This window comes from Symphodus melops, assembly GCF_947650265.1.
Source record: "Symphodus melops genome assembly, chromosome: 12".
Lineage (NCBI taxonomy): Eukaryota > Metazoa > Chordata > Actinopteri > Labriformes > Labridae > Symphodus > Symphodus melops.
Genome location: NC_136702.1, coordinates 12999388 through 13017658, shown reverse-complemented (window position 1 = coordinate 13017658; position 18271 = coordinate 12999388). Strand labels below are relative to the sequence as shown.

The window sequence follows — 18271 nt, the reverse complement described above, 5'->3', positions numbered from 1 at the left end:
GGCAAAGATAAAGTGCTGTTTTCTTAACTTCCTTGTTTTCTTTTGTAAGACACTGACTTTTAAGATAAAAAAAAAATAGTGTGCAACAAACATCTTGAACTCAAACAAAGAATGAAAAACACATTGAGCAGCAGTTGCATCTGAAAATAGCTTTATTAGAATCATTAAAAAATACATTTGGAGGGGTCCAAAAGCACGAAAGAGTCATTTAAATATTTAGTACATGTTTCCTAAATGTAAGGCTTACCCAAATAGGAAGTGGTAAGGAGTAGGGGGAAAGTGCATGGTGATGATGTTCTTAAGTTTACCAATATACCTTCAATTTATTTCATCATACTGTACAGAGGGCAATTACATACCTAACAAATAAGAAACAACATCTTTCATTGGACATGCTTTATATTCAGCATGTGAGTGCTTAAAGATTATTTCACATTAAAGTTGAACAAAAAAAAGATGTGCCTTGATTAACTGCAGTACCATGTTAAAATAAAAACAAAAAGCTTTAAGTCAGCATCTTTGCTCATCCGTGCATTCATGTTAAATGCATGTTGTTCCTCTGCTAAGTAATCCTTCATATAATCAGTTGACACTTTAAAGCAACAATAGGCTATATATTAATAGAATATTTAAAACATGAATGATTTAAATGCTTGTTTTTCAAATATCACGGGCAGACAGGGTAGATTTTAATATAAACAGATTATCATTTCACACTGGACATAAACAAAGAGAAGATGACAGTCACTCTAGGAATCTGCAGCTTTGATGGAGCCCAGGCTGTCACTGTCAGAGTCATTTTCGTCATTAATCAGGATGCTTTCCATGTCGTCCGTCTTCTCCATGGCAAAGTTGATGAAGACCTGGAAAGAGTTGGTGCAAATTTAATTTTAATGTCTACATAAAAATGAGCTACCTTGTGGATTTTTTTCTGCTTTATAATTTCCTTCCCCAGTCCCCCTCTTTATTTGGCCTGTGGTATCCTCCAATCCCAAAGCCCAAGAAGGGCAGGGGGGTTGAAGAATATCAGCACTGGCTGCATAAAAAGCTCATGGATTGTTTCAATAACTCATATTCCATTTATTGTCCCTCTGGCATACCCTCTGTCAGTTTCCTTCTGCCTCCTTTTAACATTCTCCACTCAGCTTTCTCCTGTCCCTGCTTCCCCCTTACATCCTATCTCTCTCTCTCTCTCTCTCTCTCTCTCTCTCTCTCTCTCTCTCTCTCTCTCTCTCTCTCTCTCCTTCTATCCACGGTCCCTTTTTTTGTTTCCTGTCTCTCGCTGGTATCTTCCCACCCTCACAAAAGTCCTTTCTCTCTGTTTCTCTCACCTCATCCAGTGTGGTCTGGCTCACGGAGAAGTGTTTGATCTGCAGAGCATTCTTGTTGGACTCCAGCTGGTCGAAGATGTCAGCCACTCCTCCTGGAGCAATTGGGAGGTGATACTCTGCCATATTTGAGTGCTGGTCCTGTGGATTGAGAGAGGAGAGTAGAGGGTTCAATATTCAGAGATATCCTGTTTGTGGAACCAAAACTTTGTAAAAGTCAGTGGACAGCTGTTGAACACAAACATTATTTGCTGGGGGCTATTTAAACTCTGCAGTACACTGAATGTACTACCTGTGTATATTGGCCAATATTTCTGAAGAATTTCAGGAGAATTGCCCTAAAATCTTAATCTAATCTTGTTATTCACATTATGCACTTCCAAGAGAGAGGCTGTTACGTGTCGGGTCTCATAAGGCATAAAAAACAACTAACATAAGATCATGCAACACACTCAGAGGCTGGCAGGAGAAGCTCTGTCTTAAGTCTAAGTGAAAGATGTGGCTGTTTGCGTTCACACGAGAAGCTCATGCTGAAAACCTCAGGAGGTTTTCAAAAACTATATTATACTGACGTTCCAGTAACAGCAAGACAATTAAGAAGAAACCAATCCTGGGGGAAAATATTCCCAGATGATTAATGAGATCTCTATATCGATAACATAGCTCATAATATGTGGTTTCTTTAAAGCTGTTGCCATAATTACATCTGATAAAACGACTATGTAATGACAAAAGGTCACATGGGGGTGACAAATACGCAGTAAATTATAATCCAGTCTAATGCAGCCCCCCTCATCTCTACTGTTTTTATTTTTAGTATGTTTTTGCCTTTTTTCATGGCCAAGAACTTTGTTGTTTTGATTCAGTCTCAGAAAGCTTCTTTTTTTTTTTTTTGCCGCAGCAGGCTGCAGCTTTCAGCATAAAAAACCTTTGATAAATCCACTGTTCACTGGCTGCATTTTGGAGTTACATTTCTCCTCTGGGCAAAAACACAATTCCAAATTAGCGCTTATGTTGCTCCATGTCTGCTGAAAGTCTAAATGCAGACTTGTTTGCTATTAAACTTCCCTTAACAACTTAATAAGTAAACAGCTTGTTCTGCTCCAACCAAGTGGACTGTTTGTCAATCTAATGCTGCAGTACGTCTCGGAGCAGCAGGAAGAATCAAACATACAGCAACGTAAATCAATGTACTGCAAAATTCCGCAGCTATATAAACCATACTTGTGTTTTTCGTTTTTTTTTCTTCACATTTTCAATCAAGTACTCTTGAATACTTTCATTTGCTGGCAAAGTTCACCTTGAGATAAGTGCTGGGGAATCTGCGCTGCATGAAGCCAGTGATTGCCTCTGTGTTGCAGGAGGCCTCGGCCAAGTACATCTTCACAGTGAACCCGCTGCCGAACCTGCACAAAGGAGATGTTCGGAACAAAGAATTGTGTTATTACATGTCTGAGGGGTGGGGATGAGGTGAAGAGGGAGGTGGGCACACTGCTCTTACAAGTTAAAGTGAGCATTTTCTTGCAGAAAGGAACAAATAAGGGGGATTTTGCGCTGTGGAGGCAGGGCTGGAGAAAGAGCAGTAATAGGTGGATACAAGGGTGAGCAGAGGTCACTAACCTGTTCTTAATGTGCTGCAGGGAGCCCAGGCAACGGAACTGACCTTTCACCATGATGGCAAGACGGCCGCACAGCGCCTCACACTCCTCCATGCTGAGATACAAAGACAAGGACAAAAAGACAAAAGGTCAAAATCAGACCCAAGTATTCAATTAGTCATGTCTGCTATAATTCAGAAATGCATTTCCTAGCTTTTGTCTCCACAGTGATGGGGAATTATTATTTTCACAATTTACTTTACATCACTCATACATTATGTATTAATTATCCTCGATCTTACACTTTTTTTAAATGGAAAATTCTGGAATTAAGCACTCATCTGCGATATTCAAATATCTATTGAGTATGATAAAGTGAGAAGGCAATGCAGCATGTGCATGTTTGTGTAACTCCTCTAACCTGTGAGAGGTTAGAACAACGGCACATTTTCCTTTCACTTCTTCAGAGATGATCTTCCATAGATGACGCTTGGTACGAGGGTCCATGCCAGAGCTCGGCTCGTCCTGCAGAGAAGAGAAGGTTTAGACGAGAATAGCAGGGTGTGTGGGACAAAAGGGGAAGACGTCAAGATTGAAAGATCAAGGGGAAATGGGAAGTTAATTGAGTTGGGCGGGTTGCAAACAGTGTGCGTAGTAAAAAGGGAAAAAACAAGGGTAATAAAGTACACATCGGAGGGTTGTAAAATAAGAAGGAGGATGGGAAGCAGAGAAGGGGAGTCGAGAGAGAAAAAGCCAGGGAAGGATAAAAACATGTAGAAAGAAGGAGGAAATGTTATGATAAAGGAGCGTGTCTTTACCAGGAGCAGGATTTGAGGATGTCCGATGAGAGCCAACGCCGTGGAGAGCTTCCTGCGGGTGCCACAGCTGTAACCTTCAGTGGTGATGTTTCTGTGGCTGTTGAGTTCCAGCCTCTTCAGTAGGTATCTCACCACCTTTAAAGGACACATGCAGAGGATTTACACGGGTGATGATAAGAATAACAACCAGCTCAGGAAGAAGGGTGCTAAATGGTCAACTCGACCAGAGCATAGAAACTGATTTTCAAAACATTACTAGACTTTAAATGGACTATTTGTTCTTATTATCATTTCAAATGCTTACCAGGTGATCAGAGGATGACAATAATAATAATAATAATAATAATAATAACAATAATAATAATAATAATAATAATAATAATAATAATAATAATACATGGTATTTTAGATGAAAAACAATGCTTTGTCTGTAAACCTGTTTCTGCTGCTTAAAGATTATCATTGTCGTTGGTATGAAATAGACATGCAGGAACATAATGGGATCAACATGTTTAACGATAGCTGGGCATTCATCTGTCCAGGATCATAAACGTATATAAGACTCGATTTTTTGTTCATTTAAAGACATATTTTTGGGTTTCCCCACACCCACATTGTATAGATACAGGAGAGGAGAGAGAGTCGGATATCAAGCGGGAAAGGAGCCGCAAGTGGGTAAGGGACCAAGCGTTACATACAGCTAATGCTATAGCTAACACAAGGATGTAGGAGAAGACTACTTTGGACTTTGAATTTGTGCACATAGAAGTACCAAATCATGCACACCTGGAAAACACACAAAAGAGCATATAAAACCAGAAAAGGCATAATATGAGACCTTTAATAAATAAAAGATTAATTGCTAATTGATTTGATGAATCTTTTTAACAATAATGCAAAAAGATTACCCGAGGACAACTTTCCATGAACAACAATTTGCTTTCTATTTTCATTTTGTTTTGTTTTGTTTTCAAGAATCACTTTCCTACAAATGTCTAGGAAATGTTGAGGAACGTTTTGCAACAACTTTTTGAGCGTATTTTTCTCCAGGTAAAACACACACATCAGAATAAAGTCAACCCCCATCTGTGGCTCCAGAGAATAACCAACCGTGGACCTTTGCAGCCAGTTGATTTTTCCATCCTTTGATCATTTAACTGTGGGCTGTGTCTCTGAAGGAAAACACCACTATCTCAATATCAACAATTCATGCTCTGAACCAAGCGAAGACGATTTACACAAAGCTTGTTGATAACAATTATTCACCTGATATTCATTTATGTTTTTGTTTCCTCCTATTCTGTGGAGTACAGCTGCGCGGCAAAGGACCCGGCGATCTGTCTTTCTCACTCCTATGCATATTTAACTCTGTTTGTACAACAATGATGGCTTCACAGTGTGACTTTATGCTGTGTAAACTCCACGCTGTCCTGGGTCTGCAGCCGCTTTACAGAGCAGGAACTGACACAGCATAATCGATCGAATTATCCTGTGAGTTCAGACAACCAGTAAGCAGGAATGAAAAACCCCTTAATGGCTCATAACATTTATATCTCTTAAAAGATCTTAGTGCCTCCCTATTAATCACACAGGAGGGTGTGCTGTAAATACGTGTTCGTTTTTCAAACAGCTTGTGGTGATTTCCCATCGGCACGCTTTAGTCCTTTCCCCCCATCAGTTGACAAGTTTGGAAACCAGATCAATGAAGCAAGTGAATGCAAAAGATAGCTTCACTCTGTAAGAGGATTTGCCTTTTGGAGTTGATTTTCCATATGATTCGGAGCCCACTGATCCTGGATATTAGAAAACAGTGCAAGACATTTTCACACCGAGACAAATAAACACTATCAGCAGCTAGATTTTAATGATATGTACTGGTAGCATCGCATGTACCTGACTGCCTCAGATCAAAATAGTTTGTATTTTTATGCCATCTCATAAAAGCCCCCCTTTCCATCACCTTTGATGTAACAGCTCATTAGGCCTGACAACACCATGTCAATGCGAAATGACCCCATTAAGGCATGTCTCATTATCCACAGTTAGGGGACTGTCAGCAGGAGTCAACATTAGAGGAACTCTATATAAAACCTCATCTGTGTGAATTAGCCCGACACTGATGCTGTGGCCATTATAAGCATTGTTGTCGACGTCCTGACCAGAGACGAGGAGCTGGAAAAGCAGTGAAGGCGATTAGAGTCAGACGGATCCACATACATTATCTGTGCCTCTCCATACAAGTACATTTGTGTGTTTTTGTGCATCCTTGCTAATGTACAAGTGTCATTCTGGGTGACACAAAACTGAGCCTGTCGGGGAAATGTAGTGTTTTGTGCATATGCAGTTTCAAAACGATGCAGAGAGAGCAAGAGGCAAATATAGAAAATAGGCTTTCTTAGCATACATTTCAGATTTTCATTTCGTTTTAGGGGGAAAAAGAAAATCCTGGGAAATGTAGGAATCCCTTCAGAAGTCGATTGTTTGAAAGCAAATGACATGCACACTCAGTGATCAGCGCAATGCAAGATTGATTGGTTCCCCGAAAGATTAATGAGAAGAATGGGGCTAAAGTGACACATCAAATGAGATCCTCTCATCGTCAACGTATCGTTTAAATGTAAATTTGTCTTCGGTGAAGCGTACGGCATCAGCTTAATTCCAAAGTTTGGACTGCACGAGCCGACAACAAAAGCTTTTTCCATTTTTGCCCTGGATAGCACAGCTTTCAGCATGCATCACTCAACGCTTCAAGTCCTCTGATTCAGTATGCATGGAAGCATCAACAGTTACTCGTCCTGCAGTGCGAGTGAACCCTTTGAATTTCTATCAGATCTGGTGTCATTTTGTGGATGGTGTTGTCACTACCCAGAGCTTTGAAATGACGCACAGAGCCTGCAGCTCTTCCTTACCCTGTCAATCTCCCTCCTTGAGATGCCTCGGATGCGAGCGTAGAAGTACAAATGCTCCTCTCCGGTGAGCAGATTGTCCAGGGCATCTACCTGGGGACAGTAGCCGATGTTAATTCCCTGGTTGCGGCACTCCATGATGTCTACCAATCGCCTGGGGGGGGGGGGGGGGGGGGGGAGAGAGAAAGGAAAGAAACAGATATTAAATAGTACAGTATGCAACACATGGTGTAGGGCAAATGTACATGCAGGGCACTCCTTTTTGCCCTGCTGTGACAGACAAACCCACTGAACAGCTTTAACAAAAAAGAACTGTAAATAGGGATCCAGACCCATGAGAATAGTGTTGGTTTTTATCTGTCTGCGAGCATCTGAGATACAGGTGTTAGCTGCAGCTGCTACTTGTTAAATCCCAAAGCAATGCAATTCACATTTTGGCAGATTTGAGGCAATAAAAACTCTCATTTGTGGATATTTGTGTTGTGCAAATTGAATCTCACACAGAGTCATTAGACAGTGCAGCTCGGACACCTGTGCAGCTGAAATCACAGCGTTCAGTCGTGTGTCGGAAGGTTGTTTTTAGCGTGTCTTCCAGAATCAACATTTCATGATGATATTTTACATGTACAATGCACTCATGTTTCAGTCCTCTCTACAGTGTGTTTGTTGTGCAGGGAAAATAACGTTCTTAGTTACGAAGCTGGCTATTCTGAATATACCCTGCTACACTGTTGGAGCTTGATACAGGTGAGGTCATAAGTAGCTTACCCGTCATGATCCCTAATCTGAGCTGTGCCATCAGTTGGGCTAACGTCTCCAGTCAGCATCTTGAAGGTGGTCGTTTTTCCTGCTCCGTTCACTCCCAGCAAACCAAAACACTGGAAGCAAATGCAGATTTCTTCGTAAACCTCAAACATTAGTCGCCTTTACTTTCACCAAAGATCACATAGATGTTACGCCGACTATCCCGTACAACAGACGTAAAACATGATTTTAATTATGTTGCATCTAATTCTCTTCCACAGTCAAAGGTTAATGTGATCATCCGTTGTAAAAAATCCGCTATAGGACTCCGATTCCCTTTTTTGACTGACTTTGATTTCCTGATTTGTTCTTGTGATTCATGTTTCCACTATGTGTAGTTTGTACTCTTACCTCTCCTGCGGGTATTCCCACAGACACCCTCTTGACAGCTTGGACCTTATTGCTGAAGTTTTGATAGACCTTAGTGAGCTGGTTGACCTGGAGTACGTCTGAGCTGGCTGCTCCACTCGCCACCCGTAGGTGCTCAGTAGCCACATCCTCATCCTCGTCCTCAGGTGCCAAATGGGGAACTGTCTTTATTCTGCAAATGAGATTTCTGCAAAGAGAAGAGAACTTTTTTTTTTCAGAGGATGCATATAACATCTGTAACAGACTGGAACTTGTTGAATATTTTGAACTGAAGTCGTTCAGGCTTTGTGTATAAATATTAAAACCCAACGATTTGGGTTATTTGCATGTTGATGTTTGAATGAAATTTTAATTTCCATTTTTAACTTTTGACTCCAGCAGCCTTCAAAATTGTCTCCATGTTCATACTCTGAGCTGCCAGAGGACTCTAAAAGCAGTAAAAATCACTCTCGTAGAAAACACAGTTTGGATTTGCAGGGACACAATGTTCAGTAGCAAATATAAAAAAAAAAAGATCATTTCAACTCCACATTCTGTACCAAAAACTCCTTGTTGGATCATGCTTCATTTTCCTCACCTGACTTTGCGTATGATGAACCTGTTGAGCAGGAGGCGCAGGCTGAAGAGGACCACACCTTGTATGAAAGAGGAGATGAACATCCGGCCCAGTGCGTCCATGGAGAACGGGTTCTGATAGGCGTCGATACCGTAGCCGCTGAGGATCTGGACCTCGATGTTCTTCCTGGTCAGCTGCATCATCCCGTGTCCAAAGTTGAACTGGGGGAAGATGAGGAAGGTGTTGCACAGCCGGTTGAAGATGACTAAAATGACCTGTGGAGGAGGAGGACAAAAGACAGGATCAAAGGTGCGCTGAGAGCTCATCCTGATTTGTAATCTTTGCGTAACTCACTGAGAGGTTTTTATACTCATCACCAAATCTACAGCATTGTGGCAACAAGGATCCTGATTCAGATCCATTCAAACAGTAATGAACAGTCGCAAGTCGGCAGCTGGCAGTTTATGCTGACCTCGGGATTGATGGTTGAAATTTGACTCAGGAAGTAGAGGATGGAGGTGGACAAGATGGTGTTGATACTGATGAAGAGGTTGATGCACACATATGTGATGAAGGCCACCTCTGCATCCTTGAAGACATCGGACAGCAGATACATCCAGGGGAAGGTGGCAAACCTGCAGATTGAAAAAAAACCACAGGATCCTTCACACACACTCTCTGATCTTTTTCTGGATTAGTTTCACATACAGAAAATCCCCGATGACAACTTCACAAAAGGGATAAGGACAATGTGTATCATGCTCCTCCCGAGTCCTTTCTTCTAAAATGCCATGAACTTGCTTTTTTTTTTTTTTTTACAAGACTGACGTGGCTAAGGCCTTTAGCAGAACGAACAGAGCGGCTGTGAAAATGAAAACAGGCACAGAAGGGAGAGTGGAAAAATACCAGAGAATGAAGAATGTAAACCTTCAGTCATGACGTCAAAAGAGAGGAAGATAAATTACTTCCCTCTGTATTCCCCTAGTGGCAAAACATCCTCTCTTTTGTTGTCTCTTTTTCTCTCACATAATCTGCTTGTTCATTTGATTGGGGTGTCTGGGTCAGCCAGACTCGGAAGAAAAGCAGAGAAGAAGACAGAAGTAGTGTGGGAAAAAGAGACACAAGTAGATAGAGACAGATGGAGACATAGCATCTGCATGCCACGCCCCCCCCCCCCCCCCCCCCCCCCCAAAAAAAAAAAAAAGGTGCTGGGGTAGGCAGACTGTGGGTGCCAAGCCATAACAAGAAACAGAAGCAAGACCAGGCCAGGTGGGTGCCGCCTGACAGATGGAGCGCTGTGATTATTCATTGCTTGGGAGGGAGACATCTGTCTGATAAATGAGAAGCAGAGTGCTGACTTGGCCTCCTAAGATCTGGGGCTCAGGACAAGGCCTGTGACGGCAACAGGAAACACAGGAGGCTAAGCTTCTGCTACAGTTGTGGGATGATGTTAGTAATCTCAGTCAACCAGAGGTGGAGAACAAAGCATGTTTCTTGCTTGACACCTTATAAAGAATCAACAATTCATTCTCATTACCAGATTGATTTCAAATCTCGGTATCTTGGGACAGGAGCGTGCAAGTCTTTCTCACATCAAGGCATATTGTTTTTTGCCGTCAGCCCTGTTGCTTCCCGTCTCTAGCATCTTTGGCTTGAGGCCGATAAATACGTTGGTAGTGATTTTTTTTCTAACAGCCTGTCAGTCCTACTGCCATCTGTATCAGTGGGAAATTCTGGAAATATTGAGCAGTGTTTGTGTAAGAAGAACAGCAGCCTCCGTATGCTCAGTGCTGTAAATCCTACCTGATGACACACACGCTAAGAGCAGCAGTGGAAGCAAAAACACACCGCCTGTTTAGGAGGTTGGGTTTTTGTCGATCAGAATATTTCGCATGAAACACATAGTCAGTTTTGCCCGGAGGTCGGGTAATTAACAGTAAAAGACTGATTGGTCATTAAAAAAAACAACAATCCTCTTTGGGTGCCTGCAGTACATTTTCCATTTTCAATGTCTGTTTACACTTGAGAAAAAAACAGAATGTGTTTATTTTTGTAGTGATTTGTTGTCTTTTCAGATCCACGCTATCATAACTACAAAAACAATACAACAGCCAATGTTAACAGTAACTTTGCTCTCTCTGTCTTTAATAATTCATCCAGTTTCTTCAGTCTCATGATGATGTCCTCTTTTAAATAATAATATTCATTCACTCATTTAAAATACTTGTTAAATATAAAGCTAATGACAATTTCCAGGTTCATGTTTTATGTATAAAAGCTTACCTAAACAAAAGAAGAGTTCTCGTTTTAGACTTATTTACTGTTCTTGCACACAGCATGTCTTCAATGACAATCTCATGTTCAAAATGTAACTGTCATGATGCAATCTTTGGTTCGTTGCTTAGCTGTCGTCGACTACTACTACACCTGGAGACACAACCAGGTCCTCAAGGATCTGGCAGCAGCTCTTGAGAACAAGAGGATTACAACCAACTCTTTGCCCCTAAGAGCAACCAATCCCATCACGACCCCAACCTGCATCTGAGAAGGACAAAAAAAAGCCCAACCATCTCCCTGCTAAACCAGAAGTTGGACAACTAGCCAAGGCCCGGGTCTGGAAGATGCTAGTCGATATTGGCCAGCAACTTATCTTTCCACCTGGGATTGCAGCCACCCCCCCTTAGACCAGACTTAATACTCTGGTCCCCATCACTGAGGTCCGTCTACATTACAGAGCTCACAGTCCCATGGGAGAATTTAACAGAAGAGGCCTATGAGTGCAAGAAACTGTGCTACACAGAACTGGCAGCAGACGCTCAACAACGAGGATGGAAAGCAAAAGTCGATCAGGCTGCTGAAAGACCTTGGCCTCCATGGACAGGCTCTGAGACAGACAATTAGATCAGTCTCTGAGGCAACCGAAAGAAGCAGCCAATGGATCTGGATCAAGCGGAAGGACTCTTGCTGGGCTCAAAGTGCAACAACATAACCCGCTCACTAATCCCCCCCCCCCCCCCCCCCCCCCACTCCATCCCCCACTTGAGAACCCAGGTCCCAACCCTCCAGGAGGAAGATGGACAAGGTATGCGGTCAGCTCTAAGCTTGACTCAGGGAAGAGGACGTCCCTGCCTTGCATAGTCCCATGAACTGCACCATTGAAACAACTGGGCAATACTCATGACTGAGCATGGGACACAAGCTAAGGTTTGGTCACCCTGTAGATGGCCACCTTTGATGAGGGTGTCTCGTGTTTGAAAGGCCAAAACACCCCGTGACTCAAAGGTACACTACTGAGTCCTTGACTCTTTCCTATGGCCTGATGATGTGTCCCAAAAATGTACTTCCTCCCTTTGTCTGTTTTCCCTCTATTTTAATTATCATCTGTAGGCAGTATGCAGTGGTTAGTACCTACTATCCATGCTATATAGTGTTAAGACCTACTATTTTTTTAAGCGTTATTCAAGAAGAGTAAAGCACATATACAGTCAGGTAAACAAACATAGTGTCACAATGTAAAAAAAAGTTATGAACCAATAAAATGACATACAATACATACAGGAAAGAAATTAATATACAGAATATAAAGTATGACAGGCCTTAACCAATAAAGATGCATACATAAATTACATTATTTAAATAGAGAGGGAAAGGTTTGATAATAATGCAGAAATGTGTTACATTTGTTGTTGTTAATTAAAAAGAGCGACTTTAGAAGGGACTCTAACTCTAGATTAAAAATTGATTCAATTAATCCATGCTCGTTTGTTTTGATTTGGAAGGGCGTGTGAATTGACGTTTTAAGGTTCATTTCGAACAGCTTTGTGGGTGGTAAAATACAACTACGGTAATTTCCTCAAAGCATGCATCCGATCCATACTGTATAAAACCCGGAAGTTAGTATCCAGATTGAAATGCTGAGTATACTGAGGTGGACCCAAAAAATGCATCCTGAGTGACCACGAGAGTTTAGTCTACTGTCTCTCAACTCTCAACTGAAAAGTCTGAATACTGAACTGTGGCTATTCGGAAAGGGCCACTATGTTGGTTCCTTTCCTCTATCAGTTCCCCTATTAGTTCATCTGTCGACATACACACGTTCGTCTGTGGATTTCTTTGTGCTTTAGTGGACGTTTTGGGGTGTATTTCTCCTGTTTGCATAGTTGGACATTTTTGTTGGATATTCAATCGAGAAAGATTTTGTTTTTGCCTTTTTGTGTTTTTGGAAAATGCAGTTTTTTGATTTAGAAAGCACTTGAGTCCTCCACTTCACAGTTTTTCCAAAATCCTGACACTAATAGAACCCAACATAAGGCCCTTTTTTATGAAGGTTTTATTGAAACAGCACTGAAGCATTTTGAATGAGAAATAGCTCATTTAAGTTGCGAGAGACACTAGACCATCACAGCACCAAGCCCTCGCTGCGTCTGAAGCCCTAACCTCGTCTGACGCTTTCACAAGTGAATATTGATCACCTGTTGTTTCTGTAAACAGAGAAACCAAAAGCAATCCAGACGGAAATATGTGTTTGGAAAATTCTTCAAAGAGCAGAGATTTCTTTTGAAGACAAGTTTTATTTGCACTTTGTAGGAGTCGAGGAATAAAACAGACTTTCTGATACCCCTTAGATCCAAAGATCATTTGGCTGTATGTCTCCGGTAAAATCACTTCATCTGTTGGAGCATATACGCCTAATGAGGCACGATGACTCACCCAAAGAGAACCAGAAGCAGAGAGATGGCAGCCAAATTTTGGCGATCTGTGAAGGCTGGAATCTGGAAGGCTGCTATCACACCAATAGTCAAGGTCACAGGGATCAGATAGATTACCTGTGGAAAAGTACAGTACATGAAAACAAGATTCTTTGAAACAAAAGACTGTGACTTTATTGAACAGGCAAAGTGAGATGATATGTTGGGACTCCTGTGAGGCGATCAGAAGATGTTACCATGTCGTAGAAGAAGTTGACAATCCAGTAGAAAGCCTCACTGATTCCAGCGATGTGCTGGAGCCTCTTGGAGCCGCTATGGTGCTCGCCGACAACATAGATGGCAAAGCTAGCAGTCGTGATGGAATAACCCGTCAAAACACACATGGCCACTAGGATCTGGAGCATTCCCTGGATACTGTGAGGGAAAAACAGGATTATTTTCGTTGTCTGGGGCAAAAGCTTGCTGCATAAATCATCAGTCATGTGCTCAATTATTACAATTACAAACGACTACTCTTTCACAAACATTGATGTTCTTTGTTGAAACAGTTTGTTGTATTCCTTTGGTTTGAACTTTTCTTTACAAAGACTATGCTCTTCAGGTTTGGATACCGGTGCGACAAATTGCACACAAAAAAAACAACAACAATCCTCTGGTGCGCTGAGTCACTTTCAAAAAGGCAACCTGCTGTAATTCTTCTCCAAAAAACAACAGCCCATTTCAAAGCTTTCCAACAAGCGATCATATCGCTCCCTGCTGGGACCTGACTCATCTGAACTATTGAAGCGGCTCCCTATAATTTGAATTCCATTAATAACAAACAGCTCTGTTAAAGCGACACTTGTCCGATTCTTCTGACATGATAATAGCTGTGAAAGAAACGGATGGCTTCGTGTAGAGACAAACTTCACACTTCTTTTGCTGTGTAATCAAGTCAGCCAGTCGTGCTGCTGTGAAGCGACTGAGCCGAGAGCTTGAGTAAAACCCCAGACCTCACTTAATCCTGATCCCGGTGAAACTTTGTGGATGTCGTCACCTACGGTCTTCCTGTCATGTGCTCTCCAATTTTTCAATAATAAGCAGCATGAGGCGGAATGAAAAAGGTTTGGGTGTAATTGACGTACAGAGAATAGCAAATAGGTGTGGTGAGCGACTGAGGGCCAGGCTTTTTATCAGTTGGGCCAAGATGGCATTCGAATGTTTCCCATGAGCTACCGCACTATAAGAATGAAGACATTTGGAGTTATAAGCCTATTGTATCGCTGACACGGTTAAGGCCAAATCAATGCATCAAGTCAGGGTGCAGAGTATCACCCTGGTAGGAGGGTGGATGTGCACTTGTGGCTGCTACAGCCCCGTCGCAAGTCAACAGCCACATCATTCACTTAAAGCATTGCAGAGTATACAGAGAAATGGAAGGGCAGTAAACACGGTGGGGAAAAGCCAGTGAAATGTTTAGTTCTTATAAGACACCGGGGGGGGGAGGGGACGGACCTTCACGAGGCCTCAGCCTCAGCTCAAGCCGCTCCTTGAAGTATTTAATTGACTTGGTCCTTTGATACACGCACGCTTTTTTATATACATGGGTGCACACACGTAGGCACATATAGTCTGGGTTTCTAAAGCAGAATGTGGAGAGTTATATATAAATAAACTCGTTTTGGGAAGTGGGGTAGAATCAATCCACCTCTATGCCACCTTCAGGGTAAAAACATATTATATCGGGCCGGTGATCAATAGAGCAAGCTCAGGGAAATCCATTTAGAAAATCAAATATGGGTAACTACTGCTGTCATGTACCTCACTGCTCTCAGTCCACCCTGACTTTGATGTCTTGAATTGAAAAGTAGGATGGCTCCATCGTTCATCTCAGCCAAACAACAGCCAATAAAATTCATTATAACTGGACTAATTCTGTGATTTGTTTCACAGATTAGAAAGCTTGTTGCAAACGTCTTTTTCCAATCGCAGATCATCACATTTTCGAATGCAGATTCGGAAGAAGAAGTAATATCATGTGCAGCAGTCCTTACATTGCATCTTCATCATCCGCCCGACCAAAATAGGGGTGACTGGAAACTGAAATGGCTGTAAGAGAAAAGCACAGAGTGATTTGTTTGCAATTTGAAAGCATAATATCAGCATGCAAGCTTTATTTTACCACAGGAACCAAACGAGCAATGTGTGCTTGGGACACGCTTCATTGAAAAATATATGACAGGATGATTCGGTTTTGCCGGAGCACACAAAAGGAGATTGAATTTTCTTTATCATTTTTTTTCCCAGGGTCTCCTCGATGCTCAGAGACATAAACCGCTCCACAGCATTACTCTGTTTCCATTTCCTGAGAGGGTAGAGTGTCAGTTCATCCAAAGTACAGGAACGTTGGAGCGGTTGGCTCAGTGCCTTGTTTAAGGGCACATGATGTTTTCTGTCACTTAACCTAAATGTGATGGGTGGTCATCACCGTGATGTAATTACTCGGAGTGGGATTATGATTCTGCAACTTCAACAACATTACCAGCACGATACAGGGATTCTGCAATAATTGATATTGCAAAACAACCATCTAACATTACACCACAATATCTGATGAACTGATTAAATGCCTTTAAAAGGTTAAGCTCTTTAAAAAAAACAGATTTTATGTTGATGTCTCCACATTTGTCCAACTTCCTAATAATTATTACTATTACTATAATAATTATCAATATTTCAAAAAGCAGTAATGTTAGAGACTAAATATATTCAAATTTGATGAGCTGGAATCAAGTGAGGTTTTTACTTAAAAAATACTGTTTTTCTGGAGTTTCTCCATCTTCCATGGTGAGTTATTAACATCTGAGTATGTTTTCTCTTTGGGATTGGCCGGACAGACTTTTAGTACAGAACACTGTTGCAGGTGGCGGTGATCAGAATTTCTAGTGAGGCAGCAGACAGTGACTGTGAGAGCACATCTGTTGGCACTGGGCAGTTATTGTCCGAAATCCAACCAGAGTTGTAATGAAAAACTGTTTGATGTACACCTCGGAGAGAAAAAAAAAAAAAAAAGACCCCATCCAGAGTTGGTTTTTGCGGTAATGAGAGTCAGGACTTCACACTTGACAGATAAATCATCACCTTGAAAAGTTATCTCCAACCCTTCCTCTGCCAATAACATTTAAATGATTACACTCTACCCTCCAGCACTTTTATCATCCAGTGGGAAACAAATGTGTCTGTATGCACTGAGCATGCACTGAATGCTTTTATGAGCATTTCTTCACGAGTGTGTGTGTAAATGTGCGTGCTACTGCTGGCAGGCAGATGGCCAGGGTAATACTGAAGAGCTGAAACAGTGCTGGAAACGTGGGCCAGCCTCGCTCTCTTTAGCATAGCTCCCCGATGAACGGAACTCATCAGTATTCACAGCGCGTATTGATGTGAGTCTAAGGACACACAGCACCCCCTGGCTTTAATCCAGTGAAATGAAGCATGAGTAAACACACTGTTTACAGCTCACTTTATATTTAGCATACAAAATGCACTGGGTGTTCAATCACAAGCACCTTGCTAAGTAGATGGATTTGATGCTGATGCGTGCTTCCCTGCTGCACAATTCAAGTCATGTCTCATTTCCTGAGCTTCTTTCTTTGCAATGACACGAGTCTCGTGTGTCAAGGACAATTCCACCATAAATATCTGTATACATATATATGTAATATATGTAATCTGTACACCTTTCCAGAACATTGCTATATCACACAATGAGTGTACAGTGAAGTTTATGTTCCATGTGCAAAGTTTTCATTTGTCAATACAGCTTACCGTATTTACGTGGATCCTTGTCTGCTGGGAGATTGGAGCGTAGGATCAAGTTGTTGATGCTGTTTAAGTATGCTGGCATTGTGTGGTGGCCCTCAGGGTTGAACCAGACCTAAAAACAACAATGAAACGCACAGAAAGAATCATCACACTGCTCCACACCGGGCTATGTAAGTCTCTAGATTCTCCTCGACGACGTTTGAAGCCGAGGCTTTATTGATACGATAAAAGCAGTCGTAGTCATCGGAGGAAATTTACACACTAAAAACAGTGGCGTAATTGCAGCATAAAGCATATTTATGACGACACTGATGGTGTTACAAAGGAGCGCCATCTGCAAGACAAACAACTTTAACAAGGGCGTCGTGTTTTAACTTTCAACTACTTATCAGAACACAATTAAAGGGATAATGAGATGGGGGGGGGGAGGGGGCATGGAAGAAGGAAAGATGTGTTACCTTGGACAGAGTGCGATTTTTGGGCACAGTTTTTACATCCATTTGTAAGTCAGCAGGGAGTGGCATACCCATATCAAATCCACCATATCTGAAAAAGCAAACATATACATCGATCAAAGCGAAGACGTCTGAGTGGTGTGTGTTGGCAAACAAAAAGTGTGTCTGTTGATGGGTCCTCTCTGCAGATGCCCACCTGCAGATAGGAAGCAATTTGGTTGAAAGCACCAGAACTCTTTTCGAGAGCGACAAACATGATCGACAAGGTACGTGTTGACGCCTTGTCGTATTGAGCAATGTGACAGATGGAAACATTCCCTCCTGCAAGTAAAGTTACTGCAATCAGCACAGTCGATTAGACTCCTGCAAATCCTTGTTTTATATAGAAACCACTTTCCTTGCAGAAGCAACACCTCCGCTTGAGAATGTAAAGCTCCTGTAAGGAGTTATGAGCTGGTTGTGAAACCAACTGGAATTAATAAGGATAGCATATTTATAAGCTACAACAACAACCGTGACTATAAGGATGAAGATTGACTATTTCTATTAAATCGTTTATTTAATGCCTGAAACTGCAGCGGCGGGGGGGGGGAGTTGGTCAGCAGCAGACACAGCTGTTTTCTTTTCATTTTCCACAGCGAAGATTCTCAATGAGTGACACATTCAAGTGTTAAAAGAGCTCACTTGAGCTTTAAAGCTCACAAGCGGACGCATGTTATATTCAGTGACTTCTAGTTAAAACCTCTCGACTTTTTTCTCGTTTGATTGCTTCTCAATCATCCACTAAAAATTAAATAGAGTCAAAAAAATAAAAAATCGTCATTTAAAATAATGTGAAATAACATAACCATCTTAACTCGTGTTTATTCACCCAAATGAAGCAGTTTACTGAAATCCTATTGTATAATTTGACACAGCGAAGGT

The 18271-nt window shown here is 41.7% G+C and overlaps 1 protein-coding gene across 1 annotated transcript in view; it reads right to left on the bottom strand.

Annotated features, from left to right (window-relative positions):
• Positions 1-142: 142 nt before the first annotated feature.
• Positions 143-18271, bottom strand: part of LOC306833210 (glucosylceramide transporter ABCA12-like) — a 46059-nt gene continuing 27930 nt past the window's right edge. The window contains exons 38-53 of the mRNA XM_079358322.1: positions 17351-17438; positions 16896-17004; positions 15122-15176; positions 13325-13502; positions 13090-13205; positions 8852-9014; positions 8401-8654; positions 7806-8010; positions 7419-7528; positions 6654-6804; positions 3745-3879; positions 3348-3451; positions 2949-3041; positions 2629-2734; positions 1332-1469; positions 143-863 (exon numbers count right to left, since the gene is read on the bottom strand). Of these exons, the coding sequence (XP_079214448.1) occupies positions 750-863; positions 1332-1469; positions 2629-2734; positions 2949-3041; positions 3348-3451; positions 3745-3879; positions 6654-6804; positions 7419-7528; positions 7806-8010; positions 8401-8654; positions 8852-9014; positions 13090-13205; positions 13325-13502; positions 15122-15176; positions 16896-17004; positions 17351-17438 (2119 nt within the window). The 3' untranslated portion in view covers positions 143-749. The remainder of the gene's footprint in view (positions 864-1331; positions 1470-2628; positions 2735-2948; positions 3042-3347; positions 3452-3744; positions 3880-6653; positions 6805-7418; positions 7529-7805; positions 8011-8400; positions 8655-8851; positions 9015-13089; positions 13206-13324; positions 13503-15121; positions 15177-16895; positions 17005-17350; positions 17439-18271) is intronic.